Genomic DNA, 18,276 nt, shown 5'->3' with positions numbered 1-18,276 from the left:
TATCATGCAGGTAATATCTAGCCTGAGATGCCTCTAGTTGACAGACCTTATTCATAACATTTTAGTAATTCAGAGTAACAGAGACAAAGGTAGGAGACAGGCTTATGAAACAGGAATTGGAATTATAGAAAATTATTCTTATAGAAACACAGTTTTGCCATTTTCTAGGACATATTTTTGAAACTAAGAATATAATGGGTAAGTCGATTAATTTTAGTTCATGGTACCACAGAAACTCATCTGAGCAGTAGCTACCTGTTTTGAGCTACAGTCAAACTGGTGTTAGATGTATTATCTATTTTCATGTCTCATTTTTAGCCCTTGTAACTCTACCATATTCTGAAGTTCTTTAGTTTATAATTCTTTAATACTCTATGTTGAAAAATGAATTGACAACATACTCCATTGTCTTCACAACAGAAAATACAAAAATAATTTTTAACAGTTGAGTTGAAGAACTTTGAAAAACTTACGAGCCTCACCTTCAGCCTCAAAGCCAATTTTCCTCCAAATATATTGTGGCATGCTTCAGCTATTTATTTAAATAAGAGATTTTGCTATTTATTCTCAACATTAAGGTCATAGCAAAACTATCATGCATGGTGAGACAGTATAGATTAGCAGGATGTCTTAGTGGTAAGGTTGTATTTTTTTTCTTAATAAGATAGTGCCATTTTTTTCCAACATGATAAAAGGCATTTATGGAATCCACAGCTAGTATTACACTCAATAGTGAAATTCTGAAAGCTTTAACCCTAAGATCAAGAACAAGACAAGGATACCTGCTTTCGGCACTGTTATTCAACACTGTACTGATAGTTCTAGCCAGAATGATTGAACAGGGAAAGATTTTAAAAGGCATCCAAATTGGAAAGGAGGAAGTAAAACTGTCTCTTTTCACAGATGACATGATCCCATATATATATGGGAGATATATACATATACATATGTGTGTGTGTGTGTGTATAATATATATAATATATATATATATGAAACCCTGAAGAATCTATAAAAAACTACTATAGCTAATAAATTCAGCAAAGTTGTAAGGTGTAAAGATCAACGCACAAAAATCAGTGTATTTGTGTGCACCAGCAATGAGCAATCCCAAAAGGAAATTAAGAAAGCAATTTCATATGCAAAAGCATCTAAAAGAATAAAATACCTAGGAATAAGTTTAACCAAGGAGATGAAAGACCAAAGACCTAAATAAGTGGAAAAGCATCCAGTGTTCATTGGTACGAAGACTTAATATTGTTAAGATGCCAATACTATCCAAAGCAATCTACGAATTCAATTACTCTCTATTAAAATTCCAACAGCCTTTTTTACACAAATGGAAAACACAGTCTTCAAATTCATATGGAATTTCAAGGGCCTTGGATATCTAAAACACTTGAAAAAGTACAAAGTTGGGGATTCACTCCGCCCAATCTCAAACATTACTACAAAGCTACAGTAATCAGAACATTGTGACGCTTACATAGGGATACATATAAAGACCAATGGAATGTAATTGACAGTCCATAAATAAACCCATGTACATGAAGGTATTTGTGAATCATATATATGATGAGGCGTCTAGGATATATAGAGAAGTAAAACTCTACAACAAGAAGGCAAAAAACAAATTATGGGAAAAGGAGGTGAATAGACATATCTCCACAGAGAATAGTCAAATGGTCAATGAGCAATGAAAACATACTCAACATTATTAGTCATTAGGGGAATGCAAATCAATTATACAAGTGATGGCTAGTTATTAAAGATAAAGAAAGAACAGGTGTTAGTGAGGAGATGGAGATATCGAAGTCCTTATACATTGATGGTGGGAATGTAAAATGGTGCAGCACCTGTGGAAAACAGTTAAGCTCTTCCTCAAAATCTACATAGAGAATTACCATATTGTCCGACAATTCCACTCCTAGATATATACCCAAAAGAATTGAAGACAGAGACCTAAGGAGATATCTGTACATTAATGTTAATTGCAGCATTAGTCACATTAGTCAAAAGATGGAAACAACCCAAGTGTCCATCAAGAGATGAATGGATGAACAAATGTGATATGTAGACACAATGGAAAATTATTTAGCCATAGAAAGGAATGAAGTTTTGATATATGCTAAAACATAACTGAAGAAAATATGTCAAGTGAAATAAGTAAGATAGGAAAGGGCAAATACTGTATGATTTTACTTATATGAAATATGTAGAATAGGCAAATTCATAAAAACAAAGTAGATTAGAGGTTACTAAGGAATGTGGGGAGGAAGGGATGGGGATTTATTTCTTAATGTTACACACTTTCTGTCTGAAATTATAAAAAATTTGGAAATAGTAGTGATATTTGTACAACCTTGTAAATATAATTAATGCCACTGAATTGTATAATTAAAAGTGGTTTAAATGGCAAATGTTATATGTAATTTACCACAATTGTAAAATATTTTGCTGTTTTATGTCATCTCAACACAAGTTAAAACTGTGCTCAAAATTAATACCTTTTTAAAAAAATAATCCTCTTTTGTGAAGGATTACATATACTCTTGAAATTTTTATCATTTTCCCAAACTTTACAAATTTACCTTCCCATATTCCTTCCCCCAGCAAGTTAATGGGTCACAATTTATGCATCCCCTACATTTATTTCATATAGTGCATGTGAGGAACAGTATGACATTTGTTATCTTTCACTAACTTGAATAATTTACTCCCTCTGAAAACCTATGCAAATATGGACCTTGTCTTCGTATTTGATTTATAGGCTCCTGATAAAGATAGGAGTCTTTTTCAAAGTAACTCTATTTTTAAAGAAAATATGGAATAACCTCACTGCTTATACTTTGGTAATGCATTAATCTATATTGGATCTCAAAGTGCTAACTTACACGTTAGGAGTAGGACTGTCTCCAGAGATGTTCATCTTGTTGCTCTCAGCTTATATCAGCAGCACTTCTCAGATTTTTTAACATGATGTATGTCCAGTGGTATGTTTCTTGCCTTACCTTCAGATGACTTTGATTAGCTATGCATGCTACCACTGGTCACACTTCTGAGTTTCTAAGCTTAATTTGATATCACAGGTTTGTTGCAAGCTGTTTTTCCAGCTTCCAAGCATGGTCCGCAAACTTCTGCAAGTGAATTCCTGTTACTACATAAGGAATAGCTAGAAAAATTATAAGTGCAATTTTTCTGACAGCAAAAATTTAAGAATACAAAATCAATGTCAAAAATGGTGACAGTGATTGGTAGTGGAAGGAAAGTCAGTAAGTCTATTTTACATTTACATATAAAAAACATAACTAAACTTTTAATGAAACTTAGTCATGGAAGTTTTTTATTCCTATAATCTGTGATGGAAGTTAAAAGGTAGTAATACTGACCAAACTAGGATTGCTATGTCTGAATTTAAAAGCAAAAACCTATGCTAAGGATGAATGGACAACTAGTCATCATTATAACTGTTGGTAGGGCCTTTTGCATGGCCTCAGAATTTCAAAACTGCAAATGAATTACAATATATATGAGAACGATTGCAATTGTTACTTAGAATTTTCAGATATGTCTGCTTTCAAACCTTGGGGTTCTTCAGAAGTTAGTGTCTCCTATGCTCCTGAGGCTACTTTATGGGAATGGCTATTTAAAAGTAAATGACCATGCCATTCACATGGGTGGGACAGAGAATGAGTAAATAAGAAGCTGGACATATACTCTAATTCCCATTCATTCTCTCATCTTAAATTCCTTGAAGAATGAGTATTTTCAGGTTTTTCTGAAAAAATATACTTTCATTCTTTGGCTTGACTGAATATATATCAGTGTTAAAGCATGCTCTGTAAACAAAATCAAGTCTTTGCTACATTGTGACTAAAGCATGTTATAATGGTCCTTTTCAAATTTTTGCAGTTTAGAAGTAGAGACATGATTGTGTGGAGAGTTAATTACCTGGAGAAGAAAAGCAATTATTACTTTGTATCATAAGATGTCAATTCCTATGATTTCCTTTTTTAAAAAAAGCCTCTTCTTGAAATAGTATATTTTTTCCTTAGAAATTGTAGGGTAGGAGGGAGCATTATCAAATGTGCATAACTGTACAATAGTATAAAAGCTGCAATGACAAATTGAACTTACTTCTTATAGCAATTTTCCTAAGTGCTTTTGTTGATTTGAAGACTTGTTTTAAAAAATTTGCCAACAGTCCACACAATTATTAACCATCTCCTGTGGTTGTCTGTTCTCTGCAAAAAAGGTCAATCATTTCTTTCATTTTATGCCAGATTTGGAATAAATCTTGAAGTGATACGAACGGTATGACTCAGTGTATGTAAAAAAAAATTATCAGACTTGGGTGAAAATTATTTTTCCATCATCAAGCTGAAACATATGTGACTTTCTTAAATGGGTGTAATTTGGTAGCTGGCCTAACATTAAATTTTCGGAAGATATATGTTGTAATGGAAAGAATATGGTATTTGACAAAACCTTCGATCTCTCTGCATTTGTTAGTTATGTGTCCTTGGACCAACTGCTTCAAGATAATATTACCTGCCCTGAGTATTAAGTGAGATAGTATATAATAAATAATATACAATAATGTACAATTATATTAATAATATATTAAATGCATGTATTATGACATACATATTTTATATAAATCATAAGATAGTTTGTAAATTTAGCTAAGAATAGTTAACATTTATTTATTTATTTATTTATTTATTTTAAAGGTTTTATTTATTTATTTGACAGAGAGACAGCCAGTGAGAGAGGGAACGCAAGCAGGGGGAGTGGGAGAGGAAGAAGCAGGCTCCCAGCAGAGGAGCCTGATGCGGGGCTCGATCCCAGGACTCCGGGATCACGCCCTGGGCTGAAGGCAGACACTTAACGACTGAGCCACCCAGGCGCCCCAAGAATAGTTAACATTTAAAACACTCATTTTACAATAATATTCTGAGGTACATACTGTAAAATTGCTTAAAATTTTAAGGTAGATCTTCCCAATGAGTATAGGGACGTGGAAAAGAAAGCAAGCCAAAGGAAAAAACATATGGTTGTGAACTTCAGAGGAGGCTTTTAAATGGCTTCATTTCTTGAAATTGCTGAAGTATATATTTTCCCCTGAAAGAATATAATACTATATTTCTACACCTACCAGATCCTTAAATATCCTTAAGTGGGAGTTTCCTGGTGTAATTACCTTAAATACCCTTAAATGGGACTTTTGCTGATGTAATTACAGCAATAAATATAGAATACATATAAATCAACTATTTATAAAGGCATTAATAGGAATAGATGTTTCTTATATATAGATATTGTAGAGGGTACATATTAAAGACATGGTAACATTATCTGTTGAAAGGTAGTATATTAAAAGCATGTATTTTCAAGTATTAAAATCTTTCAACAGTTTTAGTCTGTTAAATTTATCATTACTGTTAATTTCATCTTTTAAAATAATTTACATTTTGTTCTGTCTAACCTGAAATTTGAATAGCATGTTATTACACATGATGGGTAATCTGTAGTATATTTTTCGTAGTTAAACTGAACAAAAGCTAACAAGCTAATGCTTCTGCTTTTTTTAAACTGCAAAAATGTGAATAATTACCCTGATTATAGATTGAGAATAGAGAAATACTTCTTGAAAATGGCTTTATTCATTAAAAAAAATGATACTCTCGGTTTCAGTTTATTATTGAAGTATAGTTGACATAATATGTTATCTTAGTTTCAGGTGTACAGTATAGTGATTCAACAATTCTGTTCAATACTCACTCATCTCAAGAAATGTAGTCACCCTCTGTCACCATATAGTGTTATTATAATAGTATTGACCACGTTCCCTATGCTGTACATTCATCTCTGTGATTTATTTATTTTATAACTGGAAGTTTGTAACTTTTAATCCACTTCACCTATTTCACACATCCCCCACCCCTTTCCCCTCTGGCAACCATCAGTTTGTTTTCTGTATCTATTCCTGCTTTTTTTTAAAAAAAGAAATATTGTTCATTTAAGGTAAATTGATTTACATAAAACTTGGGATTACCACTTTATTACTGCCCAGAACTATATAGTTGAGTCCAGGTTATTATGGAAATGTTAAATATCTTTGAGAAAATATATAATAAATTGGGAGATATTTCTTAAAATGGTGGAAACTAAATATTATTTTGAAAAAAATGAACCATTATTCAGAATATATGCTGCCCTGAATAAGTAAGTTTTCAGTGCTATAAGAAGCTGTTATCTTACTGTAAAAATTATCAAAACATGTCATGTTTTGTTCTAAATCTCACTTTTTGCCTATTGCAAAGTTAATTGGCACTTCCACTTTCTCAGTCCTTTTCAAGGCCAAAATCATTGTTGGTAGGTTATCCTAGAATTATTAATATTCTACTAGATTTTTATATTGATTTTTCATTTTGAGATGTTTCACTGTTATTCCTCCAACCAGATCTCTTACTTTAAGTTGATACCAGTATTTCCTAAAGAATTATATATTTGCATTCTTACCATAAGATAAGGTCATATTCTCAGTAAGAGTATAAACAAATACATTTTCTTACACCCAAACAAAATGTTCACTAATTTTCATTATAGTTGACAATTGGTAATATGTGGATCAAATATTAGTATATGCCCATTTTTCTAGACTAGACTCAGTCTAATGGACATGATAATTTATAACTTATAATAATATAACTTATAATATTTTTATAACTTATAATATTTTTTGAAATCATTTCCCCAGATATATCTGTTTTATACACATTGATTGATCTTATAAACTCAAAGAAGGTAACTGGTTTGATAAACATTTCATGAATAAACAGTTCTTAAAATCAATCACATATGTTTTCAGTATACATATAAGAACATTTTAGCGTCATTTTTTCATTTATTAAAAAATACTTCTTAAGCATCCACAGTATACCAGGCACTATTCTAGATATTTGAGGATACTGTAGTGAACATACAGACAAGGTCCCTTTCATATTTTACTTGAATTTTTATCTTTGCTCATGCTGTTTTTGTTCCCAGATTTTCTCCATAACATGAATTCATTTTGTATTCTCTTTATGTATTTTATTTGTTTTATGTATAGTATCTACATGAACTAGAATATGAACTCCATGAAAACAGGAGGGTTTGTCTGGTCACTCCATTTCTAGTATAGTACCTCACATTTAGGAGGGACTTAAGAGATTTTTGTCAAATGAATGAATGAATTGAATAAAATGAGGACCAGGAGTATGTGATATCCTGAAAGCTAAGTGAAAAGTTTTTAGAACCAAATGGTCAACTGTGTCAAATGCTGCCGATGGGTCAAACAACATAAAGACATGAGGATCGGATTTACCCAGGTACAGCTGTGATGAATGGTTTGCATGGAGTGAGGGATGAAGGGCATATTGGAGTAGATTCAAGAAAAAAGGAAGTAGTGAAGAAGTAGAAAGAAATTATATATATATGTATATATATATAATTCACTGAAGGAGTTTTGAAGGATAAGGAGATTGAGCTGTAACTGGAGAGAGAGGTAATGAGGCCAAGGAAGCCTTTGAAATGTCTTCTTATATTTTGAAATTTCAGACATACAATAAAAGAATTGTACAGTGAACCCCTTTATACCCTTCACATATATCAGCAATATCAAGATTTCTGTTGATGTATGTTATTTACTAATTTTTTTTGTTGCTGCAGAAATATTTTGAAGTGAATCGCAGTCATTTTAGCTGTATATATTTCAATATGCATCTTTAAAAAAAGGAAAAAAATAGCATTTTTTACACAACCTGGTGCCATAATCACACCTGTTAAAATTAATAGTAATTCCTTGATACTATCTAATACCTAGTTCTTATCATACAATTGCCACAATTGTTTAAAAGTTTTTTGATTCTAGATCCAGTCAAATTCTATTTTACATTTGATCATTATATCTCTTAGAGTTCTTCTAGTCTAGAAACAGTCCCTCTTTTATTGATGAAGCTAGATCAATTGGCCTGTAGACTGTCTTACATTCTTGATTTGTATCTTGGCTTCCTCATAGTGTCATTTCATTTATTTTTCTGTTTTCAATATTATTGGTAAACTGTAATGTGTAAATGTTTGATTAGGCTTAGCTTCATCTACTTTAGGAAACATACTTCATAATCAGTGCCCTGTGTGTCATATCTCATCACATCAAGAGGCACATGGTTAACTTTCGCATTCTTACTTATGCTAATGGTGATCAGTTAAGTCAATTGGTGACTGCCTTATGTTTCCATTGAAAATTACCCATTAACTTTTCATCCTACGATTTGATGATCTTTGCCTAAATCAGTTATTTCATTTACTTTGCCAAAGGGTAATTTTTTAATGCTGTCATAAGGGAGGGGTCTTTAAAAATTGAATAAATTGTAACATACTTCTGTGATGGAAATGATCGAATAGAAAAGGAAAAATTATGATGTAAGAAAGAACTCCAATACATGGAGAAATGACAAACTTGGTAGGTAAGAAGGAATAGATTCCACTGCTTAAGTGATTAGAATACCTCAGGTAGGAGCAGGAACAGTCTAAGTGACTTATTCAAGGTTACAGTAGCACAGAGTGAATATATTTTATTAAATTTCTATCAGAATTTTGCTATAGAATCTGTGTGATAATTGTACCTAATTTTAGAAGCATGCATTTTCAATATATGATACTGTATGTAACATCAAAACTGAAACCATTTTAAGTTTCACTGCCTATATTTGACGTTGACCCTACTTGTTAGAGTTTTTCTAATTTCTTCCTCAAAAGTGCATTTTTAAATTAATGTGTCTTATACATCTGTATCTTTACATTATAAAAAATGTGGGCATATACTTTTATGTAATTGTTTTTCAGCTTTTGTTGCTAGTCTATTGCAAAGAGAAGTAAATGCTGCTGCTAAACAAATAAAATGATAAATAACTGGCAGTTTAGACACTAATGGAGCCTAAAAGCCTTTAAAATGACAAAAACAGCAACTTTTATGATTTATAGGTGCATTTTTGTTACACAGTTTGGTCATATACCTGACAGTTTTCTCTCTTTGTGACTTTCTCCTAAAAATTATAGTTTTGTGTTATCTGAGTGAAAAGGCCATTAGAGTTAGTAGAAGAATTTGACAGCATCTCTTCTGAGGATTGCAGCAATTACCATTGGTGGATGTACAGTCTCCTTTTTTCCTTTTTTTTTCCTTTTGTAGTAGTACTAATGCTAGTGATATAATTTAATTCTCAAAGAATACATACTGCAAGTTTGAACCTATAAACTATCTCCAGATTATCTCCTATATGCTATATGAAATTCAGTTTTAGACAATCATATTTCTTTATGGCTCAGTGATTTCCATTTACTACCTGTTGGTCTATACACTCTGAAGAGTGCTGTCACTCTGTTGGGGTTACTGTATTGTCTGACATGATATGTCTTATGTATTAAATTAGAATTTTAAAAGCAACATGGATTATATAATCTCTTCAGTTACTTAGTGTCATGTTGTTGTTTTTTCAGAATCCCTATTGAGGTTGAGCTGATTTCTTTTCCTGTTTTGGCATCCCCAAAAGAGCACTCTGTACTTGTCTCCAAAAGCAAGAATGTAATCCGATTTGTTTTATTTTTTTTCTCCTGACTTAGATGAGAACATATTGTATGAGCTACATTGATCAGTATACTTTCTGATAGTCTAACAGACTATACTTTCTAGTCATTTATTGGACAATTAATACAACCTTGTAAAGACTTTCCTAGAGTATCCCTATAAACTAGATCATTTTACCCAAGAACCACAGAGATACATCTAGGTAGACAAGGATGAAGAAAAGCTGATTAGGAGAAACAGGAAATATTAAACCTTCAAATTCACATTATATTTTTCAGATTCTCTTCATCTTTACAAATGAAAGACATACTTGCTCTCTACTGAAATGTTTTGTACAACTTAAGAAACTTAGTTTTTCATGTCATGACTCGAATCTTCATTGTTTAAAATATGAAGATTGAATTTAGGTGTATCCATATAATATTACTCTTTAAATTCTTGTGATCTAAGTCTTTTTTTGTAGAAGTAAGAATGATAATCTTTTACTGTTCTTTTAAAAATTCTAAACTGCTAGAAAAATGGTTTATTGAGGCAGTTAATCCTTAAAGCACTATAAACTCCTTATGATTTTTTAATGTTTGTAGCTTCTCAAATTTGTCCTTCCAAATGTACTTTAAAAATATTTTATAGAGTGGCTTAGAATTTTTAAACTGTAGTATCAAAAAGAAATGTGTTAAGTACTTGGGAGTTTTCATATTAATTAAAAAACAAGTATTTTATAAATTTAAAAATAATCATTCTTTTCATTTTTTTGATTACTGTTTAGTAAAGAAATACTTCTGAGAAGTAAGTTTATGTGTTGTGTTGGGATGTTGAATTTAATACCAAGCTGCTGTAATGAGGCTCAGAATAGTCTGAATTCTAATCTTTTTTTTTTTTTTTGCTTTAAAGTTTATCTAGAACATATAAAATAAGTTATAGGACCTGTGTATTAAACCCAACCAATTTCATTTTAGTCATGTCTCACATATATCTATAGTTTATTTACTAGATGTAAAATGAACACTATAATTAATCTATCAATTATCCATAAATTTCAAATTTCATAAACTATTTTTTAAAGATTTTATTAATTTATTTATTTGAGAGAGAGAGGGAAAGGGACAGGCAGACTCCACACTGAGCATGGAGCCTGACATGGGACTTGATCCAATGACCCTGAGATCATGACCTTAGCCAAAATCAAGTTGGATGCTTCACTGACTGAGCCACCCTGGCACCCCATAACGATTTTAAAATTTTGTTCTTAACTCTGATATTCTGTGTTATTTTTAAAGCTATATAAAAAAGGCAGGGTTGACTCATTTATCTAATAAATATTTATCGTGCACATGTTATGGACTAGGGACTGTTAAAGACTTTGGGGAAGCTACAACACGAAACAAAACAAGCTGATCTACTATCCTGTGAGAACTTGCATTCTAGTGAAAAAGTTAAAAATAAACAAATATAAAGTATCAGGTAGTGTTGTTGCTACAATTAGAAGAGTGGGGTAAGTGAATAGAGGATAGTAGAGATGAAGAAATTTACGTACTACGTAAACTTTCCAAGACCTCCTCTACCCCCCAATATAAATGCTCTTATCACTCTAAATCATCCATGTGTGCCATCCATATAAGTATGTCCATTATTTTTCATATCATAAAATTATATAATTGTCTGGCCTGATGTTAGATTAGTTTTTCACCCTTAAGAGGTCCTCTCTGAAAGCTGGGTCCATTGATCTCCATCTATGTGTTATCAGTTTTTAACCCTAAGTCCTTTTATAAGTGCTCAGCAAGTATTTCTTATGTCAATGAATGAATGATGTGCTCAGAATGTCTTAAGATCTCTGTCTCTGCTGGAAACCCAAGGCCCTTTTTGAGACAATTAAAAAAGAATGAGTTAAAAAATGGTAGAAAGGAACATTTATGTATGTATTCATTCTGTTTGGTTCAAATGAACATTTCTAGTTAATAGCTCCACGTTTTACGTTATTTTATTATCCTTACTATATCATAGTTTTTCATAGCTTTTTTGAGAAAAAATATAAGAAGGAAAGTTTTCTGAAAATTAATCTTTTATCCACAGGTACTACTGAACGAGTATGCTTGATCCAGGGAACAGTTGAAGCACTGAATGCAGTTCATGGATTCATTGCAGAAAAAATTCGAGAAATGCCCCAAAATGTGGCCAAGACAGAACCAGTCAGCATTCTACAACCCCAGACCACCGTTAATCCAGATCGCATCAAACAAGTGAGTGTTTAGTTGGGAAATCAAAGAGAAATATCCACAGCATAGTATGAATTCCTTATAAAGAAGCTTTAATGTCTTAGCATATAAAGTTTTTCTTTTGATACTTAATACATAACAAAGTTGTCACTTTATTTACTTAAAGACTATCAGAGTCTCTTCCTTAGATTGATCAGTTGATTTATTGATTGACTGACTATCTCAATTTTTAGTGTTACACTGAGGAGCAATTATGTGGCTCGTTTCTTTTGTGATTGCCTTTTAAAAAATTTATAGGCACAAATTCGATTATTTTTTAGGAATTTAATCTATTTAAAATTACATTCAATTTTTAAATGAAGTATAAAAATTGAAATGAAACTATATCCTCAAAATTTAAATACCATATTTTTAGTAATATTTGTAGTCTTTAGTAGAGTTATTATGCATATAAACTTCTGTTTTGTTAATTTGTTATATTCAACATTCTTTTATAATCAAATATGTATAAGTAAATTTTTGTACTTAGCAAATAGTCCCTTGTTACAAAACAGCTATTATGTTCTGTATAACATGTAGTATTTATATATATGTCATGAAGGGCCAATGTTCATTTTTAACGTGTGAGATTTTCTGTAACAAAAATTTTACTTGATAAAAGACAATGTGAGTTTTTAAGGTTGAATAATGGCTGACATGATGTAGGAGAAAAATGACATTCTTTAATGTTAAATTAGGTGAATTCTTCCCCATAAACTCTTAAATTCTCAAATTTTTTTGATACCTTATGATCATGATTATTGTTTCTGCATTTGCCCTTTTATAATTAGCTACTTAATTTGTGATCATATTATAATAGACTATGCCTTCAAAAGAAGTGTATTATTCTTTAATTCAGAGAATATTTAATTTACAGAATTTTATGTTCATTGTAATAAATTTGAAACGTAGCTCAAAATCTTATTAATTTCATGTTTCTGAATTGAGAAAAAAATTTTATACTAAACAGTGTTATGAACATATTATAATTTTACCAATATATAGATAAAAATAAGCCTGACTAATGATATACAAACATAGGAATTAATAATTAGGTAATATATTTTCAAATTACAGGCTAACATTCAATTTTCTATTAATTACCATTAAAATTTTTTTCCATGTTTATATCAGGTAGCTGTTATTCCATATAAAATCATTCATTTTATACTCTTTGTCACTGTCAAAATAGTTCAATTTGTATACCCTTCACAACTTTTCAAGGAAGTATCTTTTAATTTATGCATGGCAGAATGTAAATATTTTAGAGCTCTAAACATCAATAGTTTTTTTTATTCTTCACAGCCATTTATAGTTTTGAAATGTTTAGTTTTTCTATGCTAAATGAATACAAGGAATATTTTTAAAACTGACCCCAGGACTCTAGAGGTGGTCAGATTCTAAAACTATGAGTTTAGTTAAAGACCTCTGGGTTAAAATAACCTGGGGCTGAGAATTTACAAAATTGGCACTAAACTGTAGGATTTATTGACTTTCTACCTTACTCCAGCCTATTACTTCTCTCTTTTCTTTTATAACTTCTGTGAGAAAACTTCAAACATTTAGAGATAAGAGTGAACATCTTGATTTTTTAAAAAGTAAAATATACAATGTAGTTTGAGTAGTATCATATCACTGGTGGTACATTTAGGACAATGATATGAATTATTATTTATTATTTTATAATAATAGGTAGCACCATCAAAAAATGGAATATAAATATTGTTAAAATTCTGATTTTCTCTATGCAATATGAAATTTGAAGGCTACCATATATCTAGTACCAGTATAGATTGATGAAAACCAGAATTTGAAAATGTTTGGTTTATTTTTACTTGCCTTGTTCAGTTAACGTTATTTAAATTCAAGATAAGTGTTAAAAAAAAACAGTGATTGATTGACTTTTGTGTATTTGCATTCATTTGTAAACCTTTTAGATATTGATGGAATTAAAATTATTGTTGATTTTTAATATTTTCATGTAATCAATAATGTATGCAATTAGAGTATCACTTAAAAACATTATCAAACAAGTACACTAAATCTAGTAGAGCAATATATTTAGCCCTTAAACCCTTTCTTTGTAAATGTAAAAATTGAAAACTTTACGTGAAAAATCTGGAAAAAAGATTGAAAATATTTCCAAGATATTATAGATCAACAGTTTTTTGTTCTAAGTTTCCTATTTTAACAATGTAAGATTTTTTGTTGGGTTGTTTTCCAAACAGTAAGGCAAGCATATAAATTTAAATGACCACAATTCTATAAAAAAGCTGGCTATCCATTATAAAATAATATGTTTAAAATAAATTGCTCTAGAATATATAAAAACATTTCATATGATATATATATATGTTGTAGATTATAATACATAGAATCACAGTAAGATTTCTTTTAAATGGTGCTCTTCCCTTTAACTGATAACAATTATCTCTGCTTAGGGCTTTCTTTAGTCCTGAAGTTAATTTTAAAGACAATTTCTTTAAAACATCTTTTTAGAATTTTCTTTTAATTAATTTGTGCAAAGAATAAAATTAAGATTTTGAAAAATGAGAGAGCTAGAAAATATAACTTCTGCATAGAAATGAATTCATGTTAAATATGAAATTATAGATTTTCTTAATGTTTATTACTTCATGTCTGTTGTTTTTTTATGGTTGATAATTTTAAGGTCTTACTTCCTAAAAATGTACAATTTTTATGTAACTTGGACTTAAAATAGGAAATCAAAGTTAGTTCTAAACAAATAAAAGTTGCTTTAAAAGTTATATTTTCAAACCATATATTATGGACTTTTAACAAAATATTATATTTTGAATTATGTAATCTAGATACAGTTGGTAACTGAATTGCGTGAACTGGAACATTCTGCCCAAGTGAAACCCCCCCTTATTGACTGAATGAGTGCCCAAACAAATATAGTTTTTAGGAAAATAGTGCAAACTGGTCTTGCAGGTCTTTCATATAGTGGAATGATGAAATCTAGCATGACACAGCCTTACCTCCAACTTCAGATATTAGATGTTGTTCCCTCTCAAATGCTTTTTGTTGTTATTGTTTTATTTTAAAAAATATTTATTTGCCAATAGAGGGATTCCAGTACTTTATATATTCAAATGATAATAGTAATAATAATTAACAGGAATCAAATAATCAAAATATTGTAGCCTGTGTTCCATAACCCTAATTAGTTTTATTAAGGTTATTATAATTATTATGAAGTACCTAATACCATTGTGCTTATTTTACAAGTCAGTATACTAAGAAACTGATATGGAGTACAAGCCAATAAACCAAAGTTAAACATACTTATTACAACATAGAACATACTACTTATTTTCAGGACACACAAATAGCAGAGACAGTCAGTGATATTCAAACAATTTAAACCCTGTTTGTAGTTCTGAACACCTTCCTGGAACACATCTTTAGCCCAGATTATTTAGTACACATTTATCCATTTCCACCTTTTTATATTTTGAACTTGATACTATTTTCCCCTCCTAGGATTATTGAAACTTTTCTTCTTTTAAATCCCTCAAAGCCTTCTCTAAATATGGTTGTCTGTACATAATGAGTCAATACAGTAAAAGCTAAAACAAGATGGAAACCGCAAATCAGTAATATAGTTAGCATTTGTTAACTTTTGTCTCTTACAGATTTTCATCAGTTTTTTTTTTTCCTTTTGGCTCAAATGTATTTTTAAGAAAAGCCACATTAAGAGCAAAGTGGTTATAGGCATTTAGAGCATTCTCTTATATTTAAAAAAATCAAATGAACATATCAGAAATCTTAACTTAGTCAAAGAATTTTACTACTGTCATGAAAAATTGGCAAAAATAGCACATAATATGTTCATTATTCATCCATACTGTCATGAATTTATTGAATTCCTTCTTACTGAATTGCAAGATATATTAAATTATAGCCCTTGCTCTCTCAAAATAGTTTGGGAGAGATCATAAATGATTAAAATAATTTATAAAAATGTCAAACTGTATTATATACCAAAACTACAATATAAACAGTGTACTATAAAAGTTCAGAGGCATGTGAAAGAAATGTAGGCTGGAGTGACATGTGGTCTTATAGAATAGGGTGAAGGTTTGAACCGGGCCTTGAAGATTATATAGGAATTTCCTAATTAGAGGAGAAGAAAGAAAAAAAACTTATTTTAGGCATGTGAAACAATAATGGATTTGAGGAGAAAGATATAATAATTGAATAGTAAGAAGACTCTCATAATAGAAATGGAACATTTGGATTGGAGTTTAGAGGAAATTAATGTTAGATAGATAGGATGGGACCAGATAATAGAGAGCCTTGGGTATCTGGCCAAGAGGCATTCTATAGACTATGGATACTTCCTAATATTTCCCCAAAGAGCTCTTTTAATTTCTCTGGAAAGTTAGGACGAAAGGAGGCACCTCTGCATTTTGTTCTCTTTTGTGCTAAGAATCCAGACCGACTCAGGGTGCTTGTAGGTACAACTATTGGTAGAAGAAGAGAACTATGACAATTAGCTGAGTGATCTACTATGCAGATCTTTAGGTTTGAAGGTTTGTAAGATAATATTTTCTAAACGTCTTTCATGTAACACCAATCTAAGGAATGTTAAACTTTGTCAGGAAAAATAAATAAAGGTTTGGTGGTCAAGAATGAAGGATCAGTAAAATAATAGTGCTATCTATGGTGTTTATTCTGTTTCTGTGCCAGCCATTGTGCTATGCACTTTACATGTATTATCGCATTTTATGTATCTTCACAAAAACCTATGAAGCAAGGAAAGAGTACAGAATCCATGTTATACTTATGGAAGCTGATGTTTAAAGGAATTGAGTAACTTACCTAAGGAAATGTAACTGGTAATTGATCTTAACACTGGGCTATCTGGCCTCCAATTTTGGACAATGCTGATAAAATGAAATCCAATAGATTTCTCTCTTTGGGGACTTTTCAGTATCTGGAATAAGTTTATACAAGAAGAGAACCTCATTTAAAATAGAATGTCTTGGGTCCGGGTAAAGTTAAGAGACTAGGCAATATTTTAAGAAGATGACAAACACCTAATCTCTTTTGGTAGTGAAGTTGAGACAAATTCCTGAAGTTGAAAGATATTTCGAAGTAAAATCTGTAAGGCTTTGAGACTGACTTGTTCTAGTTCCAAAATGGTGAGAAAATAAAAATGATTATATATGGTTTTGAGCCAAGCAGAATGGTGAAGCCTAGAAAGCAATGAGTGAATTTTAGTTAGGCACCTGTTTGATATAATATTTTTATGTGTTGCAGACAAATTGAATAAGTTGTAAGTAGTATGCTTTTCTCTTGAAGTAGTCTTTTATAGAAGTACAGGTGAGAATGTAAAACTGAAAATATAGGTCCTTAATTACATTCAAGGCGATAATTTCACTTACCATCTTCATAGTAGGAGAGGGGAAAAAGAGAAGCAAAAAATGAGATACAGAAGCAGTTACCAGAAAAAGTAAGTCAGAGGCATTATAGTATAGTGGTTAAGTCATAGGATCTGGAGCAGCACTGCTCCAGGTTCAATTCCTGGCTCTTTAATTGACCAGCTATGTACCTTTGAGTGAGTTGTTTTGCTTCTCTGTACCTCAACTTCTTTACCTATAACATAGGACTAGTAATAATGATCTATTTAATAAGGATATTGTATTAACTGAGTAGAACTATACCTGGTTCTTAGTGCTCTTTATTATCATAAGGGTAAAAGGGAAATCAGTAATACTCCCTGTAATAAAATAAGGAGGGAAAGTTTAAGGAAAGATGCTAAAAAAGATCAAATACCCAGAGAAAAATACAAGAATAATTTTTTAAATAAGAAATTATTGGAGATTTAAAAGCTAGTGTTAATCACATGGTGAGAGCAAAGTCATTACTTCCTACTAATATGATTTCCTAAAAGTAAACAGGCCAGTTAGGTAAAGAAAAAAAAAATGGTATGAAGGGTAGAAATGCTGATTTGGAGTTTTGGATATACAAAGCAGTAAAATACAAGTTAGATAAGGGAAGCTCACGTAACTCCTGCTACTCCAGAGGGAATGGCTTGTGTTAAAGAATAAAAAGGAGCTTGAAAAGGCAGAGAAATTAGAGACGAGATTACTGTGAGGGGACAATATGCCTCAGGAGTGGTGGAAAGTTAATATTTAGGGTGTTAAGGTCCTAACCTATGAAAGGTGGGAGGTCTGAGTATACAGTTTTGTCTATAATGAAAACAATAGGAAGATGGAGGGAAAAAATGGTTTGGAAAATGGAAAAAGTTCAAATGTAGTCAACTGTAGTAAGTAAGAAAATTCATTCTGAAAAATCATGATTTCTTTCAGGTAATAAAGACTATCAGTTGAAAGGTAGATAAAATACATGGGATTGAATGATTGA

General features: G+C 30.9%; 1 protein-coding gene across 2 annotated transcripts in view; it reads left to right on the top strand.

The window, feature by feature from the left end:
* The window catches only part of NOVA1 (NOVA alternative splicing regulator 1), a 149,525-nt gene that overhangs the window by 100,781 nt on the left and 30,468 nt on the right, over positions 1-18,276 (top strand). For both annotated transcript variants that reach the window (XM_045802635.2, XM_045802636.2), the window contains one exon: positions 11,699-11,865. In XM_045802635.2, the coding sequence (XP_045658591.1) occupies positions 11,699-11,865 (167 nt within the window). The remainder of the gene's footprint in view (positions 1-11,698; positions 11,866-18,276) is intronic.

Source organism: Ursus americanus, chromosome 35 (assembly GCF_024610735.1).
Source record: "Ursus americanus isolate L20-20 chromosome 35, mUrsAme1.1.p, whole genome shotgun sequence".
NCBI lineage: Eukaryota > Metazoa > Chordata > Mammalia > Carnivora > Ursidae > Ursus > Ursus americanus.
The sequence above is the reverse complement of the archived record's forward strand: the minus strand, read 5'-3'. Positions and strand labels throughout refer to the sequence as shown.